Here is a 15,334-nt window from a genome sequence, read left to right as displayed (position 1 = left end):
GTACCTGGAAGACAGTCAATGCAAAATGAAAATCACTACTTTGGATGACGCCAGGCGCGCCCACACTCTCTTGGTAAACAGTGTCATGCACGTGATGTTAAGAAAAAAAAAACCCCGATGTCTTGTCAACACGGAACGTACTTGCTGTCAGGAATCTGACGATAAATTTATTCCTGGCCAAGATACAGGTCTGTACTGTGCGTTTCTCTTAGTTGTAGAAGGTGCGAAAGGGGTGATTTGTTGCAAATAAGGCCTAGTGCGGTCCGGCGTACACTCGTGGACAGCTGCCTTCATCAAACGCTCTTGCAATCTGTCACAAACGTCAAAGACGCTTGCGCGTCCTTATCTATCTACGTGCTTCCTCTCTTAACTGACTGTTATACCTTGATAGCCTAACTTTCAAGTCATTGCGGAGCCACCGTGTCGCCGCGCGCATCTCCCCGGACCTTGTCAAAACGCTCGCGTACTCTTGCCGCGCACATTCTAGCCGCAACAGCAGAGATCCATCGCAACCGGAGCGGCGGCTTGCACACCATGCCCCAGATCAGTCCTTCGAAATTCTATGTTCAATACCAAGGTCATCCGATTGAAGATCTGAAAACATTTCATGATATCACACTCCAGCAACGGCCCGACACACCCAAGATTTGGCTTGCGGGCGACTCGTCACTCGACAACAAGTACTGGGTGCCTGGCTCTGGGCCTGGTGGCGATCCTCTCGATGTCGAGATACCGGAGATTTACATTCATACTCTCCAGCGAGCAACACCAAAGCCGGATGTTGCGTTTTGGATCAACCACGTGCTGGGCAACAGGGCGACGTGCATTAATACAGCTGTCGAGGCATCGATGTTGCGCGAAAGAGACAAGACACTGTTGCCTCACGACGACTTAATTCGAGATCATATCGGGAAGGAAGATGTTCTGATTGTAAGCGTTGGTTGTAACGACATCGCGATGAAGCCGACTTTTTCTACCATCTGGCGCATGTTAGCGCTAGCTTGGCTGACCCCACGCTCCTCTATAGATCACGGAAGTGCATGGTCTCTAGGCTACTTTGCGCATCTTTTCGGGTCCAAGACCGCGAACTACGTCGAGCGTCTATGCTCGAGAACAAAGCCTCGTGCAGTTATCATTTGCATGATATATTTCCCACTGGAAGCGCAGTATGGGCAGCGGGGATGGGGAGATAAAGCTTTGAAAGCTTTAGGGTATGGCAGAGATCCCAGAAAATTGCAAGCTGCAATCAGAGCGATGTTCGAAATGGGCACCAAGAAAATCAAGATCGAGGGAACAGAAGTTATACCTTGTAAGCTGTACGATGTGCTTGATGGATCCAATAGGGCGGACTACGTGGAAAGAGTTGAGCCGAGTGCGAATGGTGGAAGAAAGATGGCCGGCATGTTCAAGATACTCATTGACGATGTCTTGAAAAAAGTGTTATAGAAGTTCAGCCGTGGACTCACGGCGACATATATCTGCAGCTGCAGAGCAGTATTCAAAAATAGATATATAACAAACATATAGTGTGTGAATATTTATAGAGCTACACTCTAAGGGCTCACGATTTTTGGGGTATTCCAAGCACTCATCAGTTCTTCGACGAACCTACTGAACAACACCCGGCCCTCAAGTTTCACTGAAAATTCTCCAACTTAAGTTGCCGCGAGCATTCAGCTCAGGCCAAGAATGCAAAGGAACGAAGAAAAGGGTTTCCGAGGCACCATGCTTTTGGAGTCACGTGACTTTACTTATATGGTTCATTCACTGCAACGCTGGATTAATTATGCCAATCCACCTGCTTCGAGTCCGGTGGCACTTCGGAATTTATCACGTGCTGGACTAACTCCACCCCTTCATAAGCCAGCCCACGCGTTCACAGATATGCACTTTCAAGTGCCAACTACACTTAGCTCGTCACCTTCGCCTTGGGTTTTCCGAGCACACACTCCACAGATCACTTTGAGTACGTATGATTGAGCTATTTAGACCACTACTGGAAGCTAATATGGAGTAGCAGACACGCATCATAATGATCGGCTGCATCGACGAAGTCGTCAACGCGGCTATTACTCAGACTGGTGGGATTGAGGACATCCTCAAGGCGGCTATCGCTCAGGTGAGAAATGGCAATGACATTATCTGTTCATCCAGACCCATAGGCTAACAAGAAGAGGCAGGCAACACAAGATATTCGCCGTGAGAATGCTACCCTCAAGGCCGACCTAGATAATGCCAACAGCAAGATCGCGTGGCTAGAGGACTTGATCCAGCACGAGGAAGGATCCAAGACTCGTGTATTACAAGAGCAGCGCAGCCACTATCTGCAGATCGGAGACCCTGACTTCCGGCGTGTTGTTCGCGAGAAGGAGATGCAGCAGGCCACAGATATCCACGAGATCGCGTCCCTCGAAACACAATTCTTGGGCAACCGCACCTACAAAGGACATGGCTTGAACAATGGTAAGTACAACCCCACTCCTGGTACAGCCATCAGGTACGCGCCTTTCAACAATTCCGTCCCCTCGTCGGCCTACAATGTAGGGTCCTCTATGGAGACCCAAGCTATTATCACCCCACAACAATTTCTTGTACCTGTTAAACAGTTCGTAGCTGCTACATCGGCGATACGGGCGCGGTCATCGACCACTGTGGCCTCTGCCATGTCGCCGCCCGGTCTGCCCGTCCCGGATTCGCCTTCTCGGCGAGCTCGAGCCTCGACGCTCGTCAATTCTGCTTCGCGACCGTTCGACCCTACGGTAGGTAGCCCGGTATTCAACGCCGGCTCAACGAAGCCCACCATTGACTTGCTGGCCGTTGCACATGCCCCGCGTGTGTATGGTCTCCGCAACGCTCAGGGTCGGTACGAGAGCCTTATCATCTGCGCGAAATGCCACAAGATCTTTGCGTTCAACAGCTGGAATCCCGAGCACTACAAGAACTGCAAGGGTCCAGACGATGCTGCTAGCCCCGTGTCCGGAACGCACAGCATGCCCTACCTCTGAGCCGGTCAGTCTCACGACGCCTTCAGTCGCCCCGAGATCAACCAGCCCACCGCTAAGCACCCTGAGATGTCGCCCTCCGACCTCGTTTTCCGTACCTCTCGTCGTTCCTCCAAGGCTAGTGGCACGAGCTTAGTCTAATAGTAGGCGTCGAGCTCGCTTTTCTTCCAAGGTTCAAGTAGAGTGTATAACAAGTTTTGACTCTCAGACCTATTGCCCTCAACGGTAGTTCACTATATCCCGGTGAAGATTCTTCCAAAACGAAGCTTGAGTTGAAACCCAATCTTAAAACACGGCACCCTCGGGCTTCGGTCGTGTTGCTATATCAGCTACAATCGGGCATTATCTGAAGGTAAGGGAAATGAGTAGGATAGTGTAGTTTGTACCCATCTCAACAGGCATCTTATGGCAGACATTAAGCCGCCAGCCGGAGGCGCACCTACTTTCAGCAATCCTGTCTTCACGTTTTTGGGCTGTGCTCGGAAACATGTGGCAATGTACCCCGGGTACAGTCTGTGACGGCAGTCTGGGACGAAAGCTTTGATAACTTAGAGCGTACGGTAGCTTAGGGATACCTACGGTACTTGTCGTTGTCTAATGATCGGAGCCTGTGCGCAATAACTGAATCGGCGTAATCGAAGAATGATTGGGACACATAAAAAGCGTGACAGCCACGTGACATTGATAGCTGGAGGAAATCTATAAGCGATCCTCTTCAGCTGCCAAATGCGATCTCGACCTACTTTGGAGATTTCCAAGGTTCCTTCCGGTCGACTTCGATTTTGAGCCTGCTGTATAACGACTAATGAAGATACTTCAGCACGTCTACGTGGCTTAGACTTGAAATTGGCCTCATCCATATCTCCGTGACGCTCGTAGCGTGGGATCGACCTAGGCCTTGCAGTGAAAGGAAAATCACGCGATAGACCCGCGCCCGCGGACCGCCGCGCACTGTCCCTGAGCTCGTGGCAGGCACGTAAATATCATACTCTACCGACTGAACAGCTATGAGAACATCCGCAACCCTTACTAAACTCGTGCAAGACCTCCACCTGCCTCTGGTGTATTAGCGATACAAGGACAAGTGCAACACGGACACCATAGGCTAGAGCTAATAACCTCATCAATATGGCTACGAATCCGCAGACCAGTAAAGGTACTTAGTCATTCGTGATGCGGCTCCAAGTGTGTACTAATGTGTCCCAGGTTAGGGTTTATGGAGCAGCAAATACGCGCCCAGACCAACGGCTAATGACATCCTCGTCGACCTGACGAAAAGTATGGCGCCCAATGCAGTCTCGGGGACAACAGATCAATGCAATTCTTCTAAGCTTTGGGTCCAAACGCAGGTATGTGAGGCACATGGGGGGCTCCCAACGCGACTTCTTCTCAGCCGTCTCCCCATGCAAGTAAACATATCACATCACAACAGATTCCCCCTCCCAATATCGCACTCGCGTCGCACCCACCCATCACAATGGATCCGGACACCCACAGCGACCTCGTGGCCCTCTACGCCCTCTACCCGGCCTCCTCCGCTGACCTCACCGCGCTCGCCCCAGCTTGCGACCCGGAATTCTGCGGCCCCGCCGCCCTCCCCAGCTGGCCCTCAGAAGACCCCAGATCCCCAGCTTTGGCACCGCCTAGGCTGCAGATAGAGAAGGTAATCGCGTACCACCGCGAGACTTGCTCTGGGGAAAAGACCGTGTACGACTAGGCGTATCTTGCGATTGCTACGACGCCGGCATGGCGCGAGGAGGGTGTGACGCTGGTCACGCTGAACAGGTACGACTATGGCGGTGGGAGTGAGGAAGAAGCGATGGATGGGTGGCAGCGGGAGGCGCTTGAGCGGGGTACGCGGCGCAAGTTTTGGACGTGAAGGGCGTGAGGATGGCCATTCGGAATTTACAGATGGCTAATTTGGGCTGGGAGGATTTTTTGGAGTGCGGGAACGGGGAGGGACAGGGAGAGGAGAGGGTGGGAGGAGGGGATAAGGGGCCGGGGGGAGGGTTGGTTTGAGGATGATGGAAAAGGGCACGAAGAAGAGGTTGAAGCGTTGTTAAAGGCCCTGATCCAGTAATGCTGGCACGCTATATGAGTGCCAGGCCTACTTCTGCAGTCCGTCGTAATGCTTAACAACCGCATCGACAATCTTCTTCACCTCCGCTGCATCCAGCTTCTCCTTCCTCTCCAACGTGTACAGCCCATTAACCTCCTGCTCTATATCTGTAAGCTGTAAAAGGATTAGCATATATAATGTGTAAAGTAAAGTCAAGTACTTACTTGCGTATACACAAACCCACACACATGGCCACCCTCCACAATCCCCCGCATCATCGTCTCAATCCGCTTCAGCAAATCCTTCGGATCGCTCGCTGTCGTGTACCCCCAGTCACGGTCGCCGGTGCCCGCCTCGCCCTGCGCGATGTTGATCCCGCCGAACTCGGTGCATATGATGGGCGCTGAGGGATCATGTCTTGCGCCTACATCGCCCTGTACGGGAAGCGCGGCCACGAAGACCGGCCTATCTGCCTTGGGCGCGAGAATGCCGTCGAGCGTCTTGCACGTCTGCGTGAGTTTATCGCCATCAGAATAGTCGTGGAACGTGGTTAGATCCCCTTTTACGTGTTCCCAGCCACAATTGTCGTTGACGGGGCGCGTCGGATCCAGCACTTTCGTCGCGTAATACAAGCTGCGAATGTGGTTCCTCTGCTCGACGCTGTGCGCGAGATCCGTGTACGCCCAGCTCTCGTTGACGGGCGTCCATGCAACGACGCTCGGGTGGTTGATGTCGCGGAGCACGGCCTCGCGCCACTCCTGGTCGAAGCGGGTTATATACTGCGACGAGAAGCTATAGGCGTTAGCCATTTCGCCCCAGACGAGAAAGCCAAGGCGGTCGGCCCAATAGTGGAAGAGCGGGTCTTCGACTTTTTGGTGCTTGCGGCATCCGTTGAAGCCCATGTTTTTGGAGAGCTGGATGTCGGTCTTCAGGGCGTCTGCAGAAGGCGGCGTCATAAATGTGCGTGGCCAGTAGCCCTGATCGAGGAAGAGGGCTTGGAAGTAGGGACGGTCGTTTAGGCGGAAGGCAGAGTCGTTCCAGGAGATTTTGCGCATGCCTGTTGTTGTTTCAACTTGGTCGATCTTGGTGCCGGACGGGTCGTAGAGAGAAATCGTGAGGGTGTAAAGGGTAGGGTGTTCGGGAGACCAGAGGGCTACGTTGTTAAGCCATGCGCGGTTGTGGTTAAGTGGTGATGTGGAGAGGATGTCTTGTCCTAGTTGGCTGGTTTGGTCTTCATTGAGTCGCATGTCCGCTTCGAAAGACACAAAGTCTGACTCTCGCGGTAGATCGACCTTCTTCATTGAACTGACACGCACGCCACCCAGCTTGACTTCTAGACTGACAGCGTACTTCCACCCAGCGGGCCTGTCCAGTATACGTACGCTTGCCTTTAGCTTCCCGCCGTTGATATCATCACTGCGCAGCACAGTGCCATCACTCGAGTCCCCAAGTCTCACTCTTGGGACCACTTCTAGCCAGACACTCTGCCAGATTCCCCCACTAGGCGTATAAAAGATACTCTCCGGCTGTGCCCCCCAGTACTGTTTCCCCCGCGGCTGCGTAAGATCAAACGCAGAGTCGTACACTCTGATCGTGATTCTGTGTTCTCCCCCTTGACCCTCTTTCGCAAACGCATCCGTAACATCGATTGAGAACGGGACGTGTCCGCCACGATGTCCACCAACGAGACTCCCATCAATCCACACCTTGGCCTCGTAATCCACGGCCCCAAAACGCAAATTCACTCTGTCGCCCTTCTCTTTCTGTTCGCTAGTTCGCAGGTCCCGGATATTGCGTTCATACCAAAAGACCTCATGCACACCCTTTTCCTCGATCCCAGATGCGGGGCACTGCCAGACGTACGGGACTTGGATATCCCGTTTGTGGTGCTTGGCTGCGCCGTCCGACTTGAACACATTGCCTTGGATGAGTGCTTGTGTGTCGCCTATGATCTTGGCCGTGATGCTTTCGCTATCCTGGGTGGGCGAGGCCGTGTTGGTGAGTGTGGGATCAACAGAGACGTCGGATGGAAGGCCGCAGAGCTGCCAGCCCTGCGCCTGTCCGATGTCGTTGTCATCGAAGAGAAAAGACCAGGGTCCGTTGAGAGACTGCCAGTTGAGGGACGGGCGTTGCCAGTCGGGGCGGGGGTACTGCTGGTTAGCCATGGCTGTGTTGATTTCAAGATGGACGAAAGGCACGTCAAGATTCGGGTGCTAGCGGATTAGAGCGGTAGAGGGGCATCGCGCCGTTTTGCCCTGCATGCGAAGGAGGATCCGTAGTTGCAGATAATGTGGAGAGATCGTCCGAGGTGGGTTATGCGTCGACGGGTCGGCTTACTACCTTGAGTAGCGTTGACGTAGCCCCGCATTGCCTATGGTACGGCCGTTCCTGCCGAGCGTAGGGCTCGTTTTACTATGTCGTCCAGCAAGTGAGAATTCTAGCAATAGCTGACTTGTGACAAGGCAACCTGATCGAGGATGCGCTGTGATTGCGTAGCTTAATATGCAATATAGACTTCAGACAACGCCACGGTATGCTATGCGCGTTGCTATCAAGAAAGATGTAATATAAAACGAAGAATGGTCACCGTCCCTCGTGGGTTGATGCCCCGGTGCTGCGACTCTCCCTACTGTACATCGTCTATCAAACTTCAACCTGACCTCGCTTGAACGCCGCATTAGTGCATTACAACATCCCGCTGGCTTTCAGAGCCCGTCAGCATCCATTGACACGGATAGATAGCGAGCTCAGAACCGAACTTTATGCTTTCTCATGACCTCACCGCACCTCTTGCAAATCGGCAAGCTGTGGAGGCCTCATCTCCCGTGGTGGAGCAGGAGGACCGGTTCCACTTCTTCTCCGCCTCTCGCGTTCGCCCAGGCCAATGGGCTCACCAGCAGACGCGCCCTTTTTGCTGAACTTGCCGCCAACGCCGCGCATCCACGATTCGTCTTCTTCCGCGCTCGACCCAAGCCAGTAAAGCGGCGCGCCGCTCAGCATGGCCCTGCCGAGCTTGCCCCTCCACCCTGCGCCCGCCTCTTTGCTCTCCTGGAACGGGTTCTCCGCGAGGTTCTGAGAGGTTTGCGGGGTGTCGTTGTTGTACCAGCCGGCGGTGGAAGCGTTGGCAGCGATGTGTTGGCGCAGGCACTGGCGCGCAAAGGCCAACATGACAAAGACAAAGTAGACGCGGAGTGCCCAGAAGCCCGCGATGAGCGAAAGGCTCATGATGCTGCTGGTCTGGAAGACGGCTCCGCTGAGCCCCGGCGCGGATCCAGGGGTGCCCTGCCCGACGGCCACGGCATCCTGGCCAGCCTTGATTCCACCGACAGGCTCCGCTACGACGTTGACCTCGCTGACATTGTATTTTGGGCTCGTGAAGCCTGCGTTCTCCCCCAGACCAGGGGCGATCGAGTTGTCGCTGCCACCGGGGTGGTTGGCGAGCGTGTAGAACCAGACAAAGCCAAAAAAGGCAGTGTAGAGCGCGTTGACCACCGAGTCGAGCGCGTAGAGGTGTGCGAGCAGCAGGCTCTCAAACGACGACTGCATGCGGATGTGCGTGTACAGGTAGACAGTGGCGACGAGCACGACGGTCGAGTAGAGGTACATGGAGAGCTGCCACCCGTCGATGGCAGCGCCGGTCAGGAGCGCGAGCAGGCCATACAGCCCCGAGACCTTGTTGATGACCTGGAGGTAGGTGATGATCTCGGCGCCGGTGCGCAGCGACATCTTCTGGAAGAAATTCTGGCGCGGGTTAGTCTTGTATGACCTCGGGCGGCAAGCGCGCGAAGAAAACATGGCATTCCGCGTGCGTACCTTTGGCCGGGGCAGCTCGAAGAGCTGCGAAGGCGCCATCGTGGCGGCAGCAAGTGCTTCGCGATCGCGGAGCCGGGGGCTGGCAGGGTCGTGGAAGAGGTAGGTCTGTTCTGTCGAGGCGGGTGCGTGGTGTTGTGCTGTGCGGTGGTGAGCGTGCGGCGAGGACGAGCTCGGGGTTGGTGACGCTTGTCGGAAGCGCCGGCTCTCTGGATTTGACCTCATTTAACTAGGCCCCTTTTAGGCCATCCCTCACGTGTCGGTCGCAATTCACCCCTGGACGCTGCCGTGTGTACGTGGGTTCTTGTCCTCGTTTTGCAGAGCTCTTCGATATGTTTTTGGCGCAATGTTTGTCGTTGCAGCCTGATGAATGCATTCTCGTGCATGTAGCAGCCCCGCCATGACGTGCCACCGAGCTGGGCACCACTCAGCTACTTGTACGGGTTACACCAAGAAGGGGGTGGGGAAAGGAAGGTGTAGTTGTTACATTTGGTGGTTTACAATTCTATTTACATGACCTGGTCTTTCCCTGAAATACCGCCTCGAATGCGACGGGGTATTCGATGCGCCTGAATGCTCCAAAATGTACAAACGCCTCTCCCATGCTGCTACACTATTATTACATTTCTACGACAACCTCGGTTGCGGTGCTCGCGTGCATCAAGAACGGGAGGCCCATCAGGGCTGTGGGCAGTCTCGGGCTATCACTGTGTCGCCTGCTGCTTAGCTGGCGCTGCAGAATCCAGATCGTCGAGCTCCTCGGGGTGGTACTCGCCCTCGTCATCGACAGGGGGTTCGGCGTCTTTGAACGACGTCTTGTCGTCTAGGACCTCGCGCACTTCTTGTGGCAGGACGACTCGGTCGATTTCCTCCGCCGCCCTAGCCGCCCTCTGTTGCTCTCGCATGTCGCGTATGGCCTCGCGCGTCCTCTCTTTCCGCTTTTTCCTGACATCCGACCACGAGAACTGTGTCAGCGTGCGCTCGATGGCGTCCTCGGTCAACTGCTTTAGGTAGTTTGCCAGCTTCCGGGTGGTGAAAACCTGCGGGAAGCGGTAGCTGAGCCACAAGTACGAGACGATCATCTTGTGGAGCTGCTCGAGACTGTACAGGTACTTCCGTTCGGCTGTGGGCTGTTCGTCAAGCACATGGAGCGGAAGTTTGGGCAAGTCGAGGAGCGCGCCCGACTTGTTTTCTGCAATGCACTCGGCGAGCGCACGTAGAAATTCGCGCTCTCCTTCATCCCGCATGTTTGTTGGAGCGGCGCAAATCATGATGCGATCTGCAATGGATAGATTCTTCACCGTGTGGATCACGTCAGCTATGGCAAGCTGGTCTTTCAGAGCGCAGAGATGAAAGCGCGGGTGGACGACGGATATTTCGTGGAGGCGGAGCATGATGTAGCTGAAGGGCGTCCCGGGGGGGAAATAATTTGCGAATCGCTCCACAATCAACGCCGGCGGGAAGAGACCTGCAGATTCGATCGGCTCGGGCTCCTGGTCCATGGCTGACGCAAGATAGTCGTGGTCAATGCGGTCCAAGGTGGTGACAAACCCGACGGTTGGCGGTGCCGCAACCGTGTTTTCCTCCACGACATCTCCCTTGACATCGTCTAGACCTATGACTGGATCAATTGCGGTTTCAGACTTTGCTAGTGTGTCCACTGCGACAGCTTGATGCGCAGTCCGGTACCGACCGGCACGACCGCCTATTTGTTTGACTTCAGAGATCTTCAATGGTACGAATTCAGAGCCATTGTTCTTCATGGTGGATTCGAAGATGACGCGCTTGATGCTCAGATTCAGTCCCATGCCTATAGCATCGCTGGCGACCAGAAAGTCGTAGTCGTTATTCGGATCGTTGAAAAGGCGAGCTTGTTGAGCTCTCGTTTCAGGCGGTAGACTGCCATATACAATGGCACATTTTCTCCCTGTTTTCGTTTCCACCTCTTTGCGCAGCGCATGGAGACCCAGCACGGAGAATGCAACTATGCAGTCGCCCTTCTCAAGCCTATTCAACGAGCCGTTCAAGCTGTTGTTGGCTACTTTCAGCGGAGTAAGTCGCTCGTATTCGTGGACCTCGACCTTGTCTCCAACGAGAGCACAGAGTTCCTTCATGATGGGTACCGTTCGTGCCTCGCCACAGAGGTGGATTTCGCGCGCTTGGACACCCAAGAATGCCGATGTCCACGCCCAACCTCGTTCTGGATGGTTAATCATCTGGATCTCGTCTATGACTGCGACATCGAGCGGGGTGTTGAGCGGAGCCATCTCCACGGTGCAACTCCACATCTTAACGTCGCCGTCGGGCACGCGCTGCTCCTCTCCAGTCACCAAGGCGCAGGGCTTGCCCTTGGCGTTGAGGCGAGTGAACACTTCGTGGGCGAGCAGTCGAAGCGGGCCCAAGTATATGCCTCTATCCGCCTCCTCCAGCCTCTTGAGCGCGTGGTACGTCTTTCCGGAGTTGGTAGGGCCGACGTGGAGATGTACTGTGCGCGGTATCTCTCTCGTTGCAGGGTACCATTCGGCAGGGTAACGAAGGTCGGCCACTTGCTTCTGGTTCTCTTGCTCGGCCTTTGTGAAGCGTCCACCGTAGACGTGCGCATAGAACAGGTACCGCAGCCTGCTCTCCAGGGCTTTTTTCTTCTTGTTCCCCAAGCCACCTTGGGCGAAGCTCATGATTTCGGGTGCTCCTTGCTTGATCCACCGGCTGACGGCGCGCTCGAATGTGTCCCATTCTTCATCGAAGGTTCCGCGGTCCATGTGGAGGCTTTGGAGGAATCTTGGCTCGGCGAGGTCGGCTCTCAGCGTCTGCATCTGGTTGCGCACATCCTGGAAGAAGTCTGGGTAGCCTTTGCCCGCGCGGCCGTCCCTGTGGAGCGGATTGAAAGCATTCTGGTTCCATTAGAAGACGCGCAGGAGCAGCAGTCGGACATGAATACCTTTCCTCGGAGGTCCGATCGCGTAGCACTGGCCTGGCGCAGGCGATTGCCCGCAGCGTCGTCATATCTGGGCTTGATTCTCTTCACGGCTCCTGCAGAGCGATGGGCGAGCTGGGTGCGCGGTAGGAGGCGCTGGGGCTGCAGGCGCGTTCGGGCGGCGAATTCGCAGAAGAGACACAGCGAGGCGCGCTGCGAGGGCAGCGCAGGCATTCCAGCTGGGCCTGGGTGCGCAGACGATCGAGGGGTGCTTGGGGACGCGCGCACTCGAGGCAGGCGGCAATGCGCGTGCTGTTCGCCGGCAGAAGAAGGTCCTGGGGTCGAGGCCAAGCCCGCCCTCTGATGATATGCTGCAAAATCCATCGGCAGCTCGGAGCACTGGGGGACCTCCGAGCTGCTCCACCTCGAAACACAGCAGCCTCCTCGCCGCTTCACCGCAGCCCGTCGCTCCCTGCGCCGTCCCCCCTCGCTGCTGCGCTCCTGACGACCTGTCCTCGTGCGCTGCACCCTCCCCCTACAGCTCCTCGCGCCCAACGCCGCCCCATTGGACCGCCGCACCAGCTGTCGCAGCCCCGCCACGGTTAGCTACGTCCCGCCACGGGCCCTCCAGCATGGGGGTTTCTCTCATCGACATCCAGCGCGACTGTGCGACGCCCCCGGACTCCAAGGCACAGCTGCACCGCTAACGCGCCGCCCAGTGATCCTCAGCACCATCCGCAACACGACCCGCGGCGACGTAAGCCCCCCGCCCCCTCTGCGCGCGCCGTGCTGATGCCCCGCAGTGGAAGGTCCTGGTCACAGACGAGGAGAGCCGCAAGCTCATCGACAATGTCGTCAAGGAAGATGACATCCTCGACTCCAACATTACGAGTACGCTCGCCCCCCGCGCAGAGCGGCCCCGTGCTAAGACGCCGCAGACATCGAGCGCATCGAGGACAGGCGCCAGGCGCAGCCCGACACCGATGCCGTCTACTTCCTCACCCCGAAGCCGCACATAATAGACTGCCTCATGGCCGACTTCGAGCGCCGGCGATACAAGGGCGCATTCCTGATATGGACCACATGTAGGCGAGCTCCGCGCTGCTGCACGAGCATGTGTATTGACTAGGAACAGTGCCCGCGGGCCCTCTTCGCGAGCGCTTGGAACGCTCCCAGATGGCTCAGCAGCAGATCCGCTCCTTCAAGGTCATGCACCTCGACTTCCACCCGCGCGAGTCCCACCTCGTGACCTTCAAGGACCCCTGGAGTTTTCCGATCCTCTTCCATCCCGAATGCAACAACCTCGTCAAGCACCACATGGAGGAGGTGGCCGAGAAGATTGTCGGCGTTTGCGTCGCGCTCGGCGAGTACCCCACCATTCGCTACTACCGGCCGCGTGCCCCTACCCACGAAGCCAGCGTCCTCTGCTCCCATCTTGCTCGCTTCGCCCAAGACAAGCTCGACATGTACGCACAGTACAACCCCGACTTCCCGCCCCCATCGAACCGCCCGCGCGGTGCTCTTTACATCACCGACCGTTCCATGGATCTGTTTGCGCCGCTCCTCCACGAGTTCACATATCAGGCCATGGTCCATGACCTGCTCAAGCTGCAAGAAGGAGACAAGGTCATATACAGAACTGTCATCGCAGATGAGAATGGAGAGGAAGAGAAGGACATGGAGATCAGTGACAAGGATAAGATTTGGGTCGAGTACCGCCACCGACACATGAAGGACACCATCGACAAGTTGATATCCGACTTCCAGAAGTTCATCGCAGACAACCCCCACTTTACCAACCAGGATGCCGCGAATGCTGGCGGAATGAATGGGCTGAATGCCATCAAGGATATGATGGCCGGCCTGCCTCAGTTCCAGCAAACGAAGGAGGCTTATTCGCTCAATATCAGCATGGCCCAAGAGTGCATGGAAATTTTTCAGAAACAAAAACTTCCTGACTTGGCCTCCGTCGAACAGGTAGTCGCCCCTTAGCAGATCTCCTGACTACAACTTGCTAACCTTCTCAGTGTCTCGCCACCGGACTTGACGAGGAGTACAAGAAAGCCAAGAACATGGCAGATCAGGTGATTCGCACTCTGGATGAAGACGCAGTTACATCCAGCGACCGACTTCGCCTTATCGCCTTGTACGTCCTATACAGGGACGGAATCCTTCCAGCTGACCTCACCAAACTTCTTTTGCACGCGCAATTACCCCTTGAAGACGGCGCTGTCGTCAGGAACCTTGAATCTCTAGGCGCACACACAGCGCGGGGACTGAAGGATAAGCGCGAGCCAACTCCTCCAATATTTCCACGTAAAACGATCCCACCGGTGAACGCCGAGGAATACGCCTTATCCCGCTACGAACCCGTCCTTAAAGACGTTCTAGAGGAGCATGTCCTTGGCCGCGTTCCTCAAGATGTATTCCCGTATACCAAAGGAAGCCCCGAGGATCCCGGAATGAATGACGTTACGCCCGCATCGTCTCTGCGCTCTGCAAAGCCAACGTGGGCAAAATCAAAGTTGTCAAGCGTGGAACCACGCCAGCGCATCATTGTTTTCATGGCAGGCGGAGCAACATACTCGGAGGCGCGCGCATGCTACGAGATCACCGAGAAGACGTCGAGGGATGTTTTCCTCGTCACCTCACACATGATGAACCCCGGCCTCTATCTCCGGCAGATCGGCGACCTGAGCCAAAACCGCCGAGCGCTGCGACTGCCAGCTGACCAGCCACCACCAAAGGCGCCAGCGCATCTCTTTGAAAAACCAGAGCCTCCAAAGCCCGCACCTCCCCCAGCGGGTATGAAGCCCGGGGTCCCAGGCGGAAGACCCAACATCCCGGGTGGTCTCCCCTCGCGGCCCGGCGGCAGCGGTGCGCCGCCAACCGCAGGTATGGCCAACATGTCGCTGAATTCGCGGCCACAAGGGCAGCCTACGCCACCGCCCGCCCCCCCAGGCAAACACGGCAAAGAAGAAAAGGAGAAGAAGAAGAAGAAGCACCACTTCTTCAGTTCGTCCAAGTCGTAGGGCAGCTTTGGCGATGTTCTTCTTCGTTTTTGATCTTGGTGGGGGCTTTGGCTCGTTTTAGCGTTGCATGGGGGAGCATTGGGAGGACAAGGCATGGCGCATGGCGTCTGGGTCTCTGTCTACGATACCACTGGTTGGAGCTAGACAGTCAGATTAGCGTAGTTTGTATACGATTGAACATACATTCTGCAGTATTGGCAACGGCTTGTGCTGAGGTCTCAAGGTCAAATGTGACCGCTCGTTACAGTCTACTACCTTTCAGATGCCCATGCCTCCTTGAAGTGGCAGCGTTCAACGATGAATTCGGACTGGTGCTTTCCTGCCCGCCCCATGGTGACTATGTCCCGCCTCGCTGTCGGCCGCCCAAACTCCAAGCCAATGGAAATGCTTGTAATGTACATGCTGTCGTGACTCGCTCGCGATCCCAACCAGACCCATTCTCGAATCCCCATGGTGTACACGGCATCGTGACTCGTAAAGTCGTTGCGCGCGCTTCTCTCCTGCAGCGAGCATCCCA

The 15,334-nt window shown here is 55.8% G+C and overlaps 7 protein-coding genes across 7 annotated transcripts; 4 read left to right on the top strand and 3 right to left on the bottom strand.

The window, feature by feature from the left end:
- The first annotated feature begins 321 nt into the window (after positions 1–321).
- CC84DRAFT_1111831 (uncharacterized protein) lies at positions 322–1,547 on the top strand. The gene has a single exon (XM_018175297.1). It carries the CDS (start codon positions 535–537, stop codon positions 1,444–1,446), a length of 912 nt encoding a protein of 303 aa, XP_018040354.1. The 5' UTR covers positions 322–534; the 3' UTR covers positions 1,447–1,547.
- Positions 1,548–2,032: 485 nt separating this feature from the next.
- CC84DRAFT_1235999 (uncharacterized protein) lies at positions 2,033–3,087 on the top strand (the record flags this gene model as incomplete). Its single annotated transcript, XM_018183871.1, has 3 exons — positions 2,033–2,119; positions 2,163–2,463; positions 2,614–3,087. 3 exons carry the CDS (start codon positions 2,033–2,035, stop codon positions 3,003–3,005), a joined length of 780 nt encoding a protein of 259 aa, XP_018040353.1. The 3' UTR covers positions 3,006–3,087.
- Positions 3,088–4,479: 1,392 nt separating this feature from the next.
- On the top strand, positions 4,480–4,881 carry CC84DRAFT_1213361 (uncharacterized protein; the record flags this gene model as incomplete). The annotated part of the gene is made up of 2 exons (XM_018182527.1): positions 4,480–4,665; positions 4,720–4,881. 2 exons carry the CDS (start codon positions 4,480–4,482, stop codon positions 4,879–4,881), a joined length of 348 nt encoding a protein of 115 aa, XP_018040352.1.
- A 147-nt stretch (positions 4,882–5,028) lies between these two features.
- Positions 5,029–7,357, bottom strand: CC84DRAFT_1111828 (glycoside hydrolase). Its single transcript, XM_018175296.1, has 2 exons — positions 5,286–7,357; positions 5,029–5,235 (listed from the first exon to the last, which is right to left on the bottom strand). The coding sequence occupies exons 1-2, from the start codon at positions 7,224–7,226 to the stop codon at positions 5,110–5,112; spliced, it is 2,067 nt and encodes a 688-aa protein (XP_018040351.1). The 5' UTR covers positions 7,227–7,357; the 3' UTR covers positions 5,029–5,109.
- A 160-nt stretch (positions 7,358–7,517) lies between these two features.
- CC84DRAFT_1138089 (DUF1753-domain-containing protein) lies at positions 7,518–9,061 on the bottom strand. Its single transcript, XM_018176180.1, has 2 exons — positions 8,875–9,061; positions 7,518–8,802 (listed from the first exon to the last, which is right to left on the bottom strand). The coding sequence occupies exons 1-2, from the start codon at positions 8,911–8,913 to the stop codon at positions 7,840–7,842; spliced, it is 1,002 nt and encodes a 333-aa protein (XP_018040350.1). The 5' UTR covers positions 8,914–9,061; the 3' UTR covers positions 7,518–7,839.
- A 284-nt stretch (positions 9,062–9,345) lies between these two features.
- CC84DRAFT_1161001 (P-loop containing nucleoside triphosphate hydrolase protein) lies at positions 9,346–12,118 on the bottom strand. The gene is made up of 2 exons (XM_018177633.1): positions 11,810–12,118; positions 9,346–11,762 (listed from the first exon to the last, which is right to left on the bottom strand). The coding sequence occupies exons 1-2, from the start codon at positions 12,017–12,019 to the stop codon at positions 9,576–9,578; spliced, it is 2,397 nt and encodes a 798-aa protein (XP_018040349.1). The 5' UTR covers positions 12,020–12,118; the 3' UTR covers positions 9,346–9,575.
- Positions 12,119–12,209: 91 nt separating this feature from the next.
- On the top strand, positions 12,210–15,015 carry CC84DRAFT_1138085 (syntaxin-binding protein-like protein 2). The gene is made up of 6 exons (XM_018176179.1): positions 12,210–12,451; positions 12,505–12,542; positions 12,589–12,676; positions 12,724–12,870; positions 12,921–13,762; positions 13,813–15,015. The coding sequence occupies exons 1-6, from the start codon at positions 12,418–12,420 to the stop codon at positions 14,815–14,817; spliced, it is 2,154 nt and encodes a 717-aa protein (XP_018040348.1). The 5' UTR covers positions 12,210–12,417; the 3' UTR covers positions 14,818–15,015.
- Positions 15,016–15,334: the final 319 nt, after the last annotated feature.

Source organism: Paraphaeosphaeria sporulosa, assembly GCF_001642045.1.
Source record: "Paraphaeosphaeria sporulosa strain AP3s5-JAC2a unplaced genomic scaffold CC84scaffold_2, whole genome shotgun sequence".
Taxonomy (NCBI): Eukaryota; Fungi; Ascomycota; class Dothideomycetes; order Pleosporales; family Didymosphaeriaceae; genus Paraphaeosphaeria; species Paraphaeosphaeria sporulosa.
This window is presented reverse-complemented; position numbering and strand designations above follow the sequence as displayed.

Excerpts from the sequence above, each read along its gene's own strand:
- CC84DRAFT_1111831 (XM_018175297.1), top strand. The coding sequence starts at position 535 with ATGCCCCAGATCAGTCCTTCGAAATTCTATGTTCAATACCAAGGTCAT.
- CC84DRAFT_1138085 (XM_018176179.1), top strand. The coding sequence starts at position 12,418 with ATGGGGGTTTCTCTCATCGACATCCAGCGCGACT. Across the intron at positions 12,677-12,723 it reads CCTCGACTCCAACATTACGA|ACATCGAGCGCATCGAGGAC; the intron begins GTACGCTCGCCC and ends AAGACGCCGCAG. Across the intron at positions 12,871-12,920 it reads ATTCCTGATATGGACCACAT|TGCCCGCGGGCCCTCTTCGC; the intron begins GTAGGCGAGCTC and ends GACTAGGAACAG.
- CC84DRAFT_1161001 (XM_018177633.1), bottom strand. The coding sequence starts at position 12,019 with ATGCCTGCGCTGCCCTCGCAGCGCGCCTCGCTGTGTCTCTTCTGCGAA. Across the intron at positions 11,763-11,809 it reads GATCGGACCTCCGAGGAAAG|AATGCTTTCAATCCGCTCCA; the intron begins GTATTCATGTCC and ends TAATGGAACCAG.
- CC84DRAFT_1111828 (XM_018175296.1), bottom strand. The coding sequence starts at position 7,226 with ATGGCTAACCAGCAGTACCCCCGCCCCGACTGGCAACGCCCGTCCCTC. Across the intron at positions 5,236-5,285 it reads GTGGGTTTGTGTATACGCAA|CTTACAGATATAGAGCAGGA; the intron begins GTAAGTACTTGA and ends ATCCTTTTACAG.
- CC84DRAFT_1138089 (XM_018176180.1), bottom strand. The coding sequence starts at position 8,913 with ATGGCGCCTTCGCAGCTCTTCGAGCTGCCCCGGCCAAAG. Across the intron at positions 8,803-8,874 it reads TCGAGCTGCCCCGGCCAAAG|AATTTCTTCCAGAAGATGTC; the intron begins GTACGCACGCGG and ends AACCCGCGCCAG.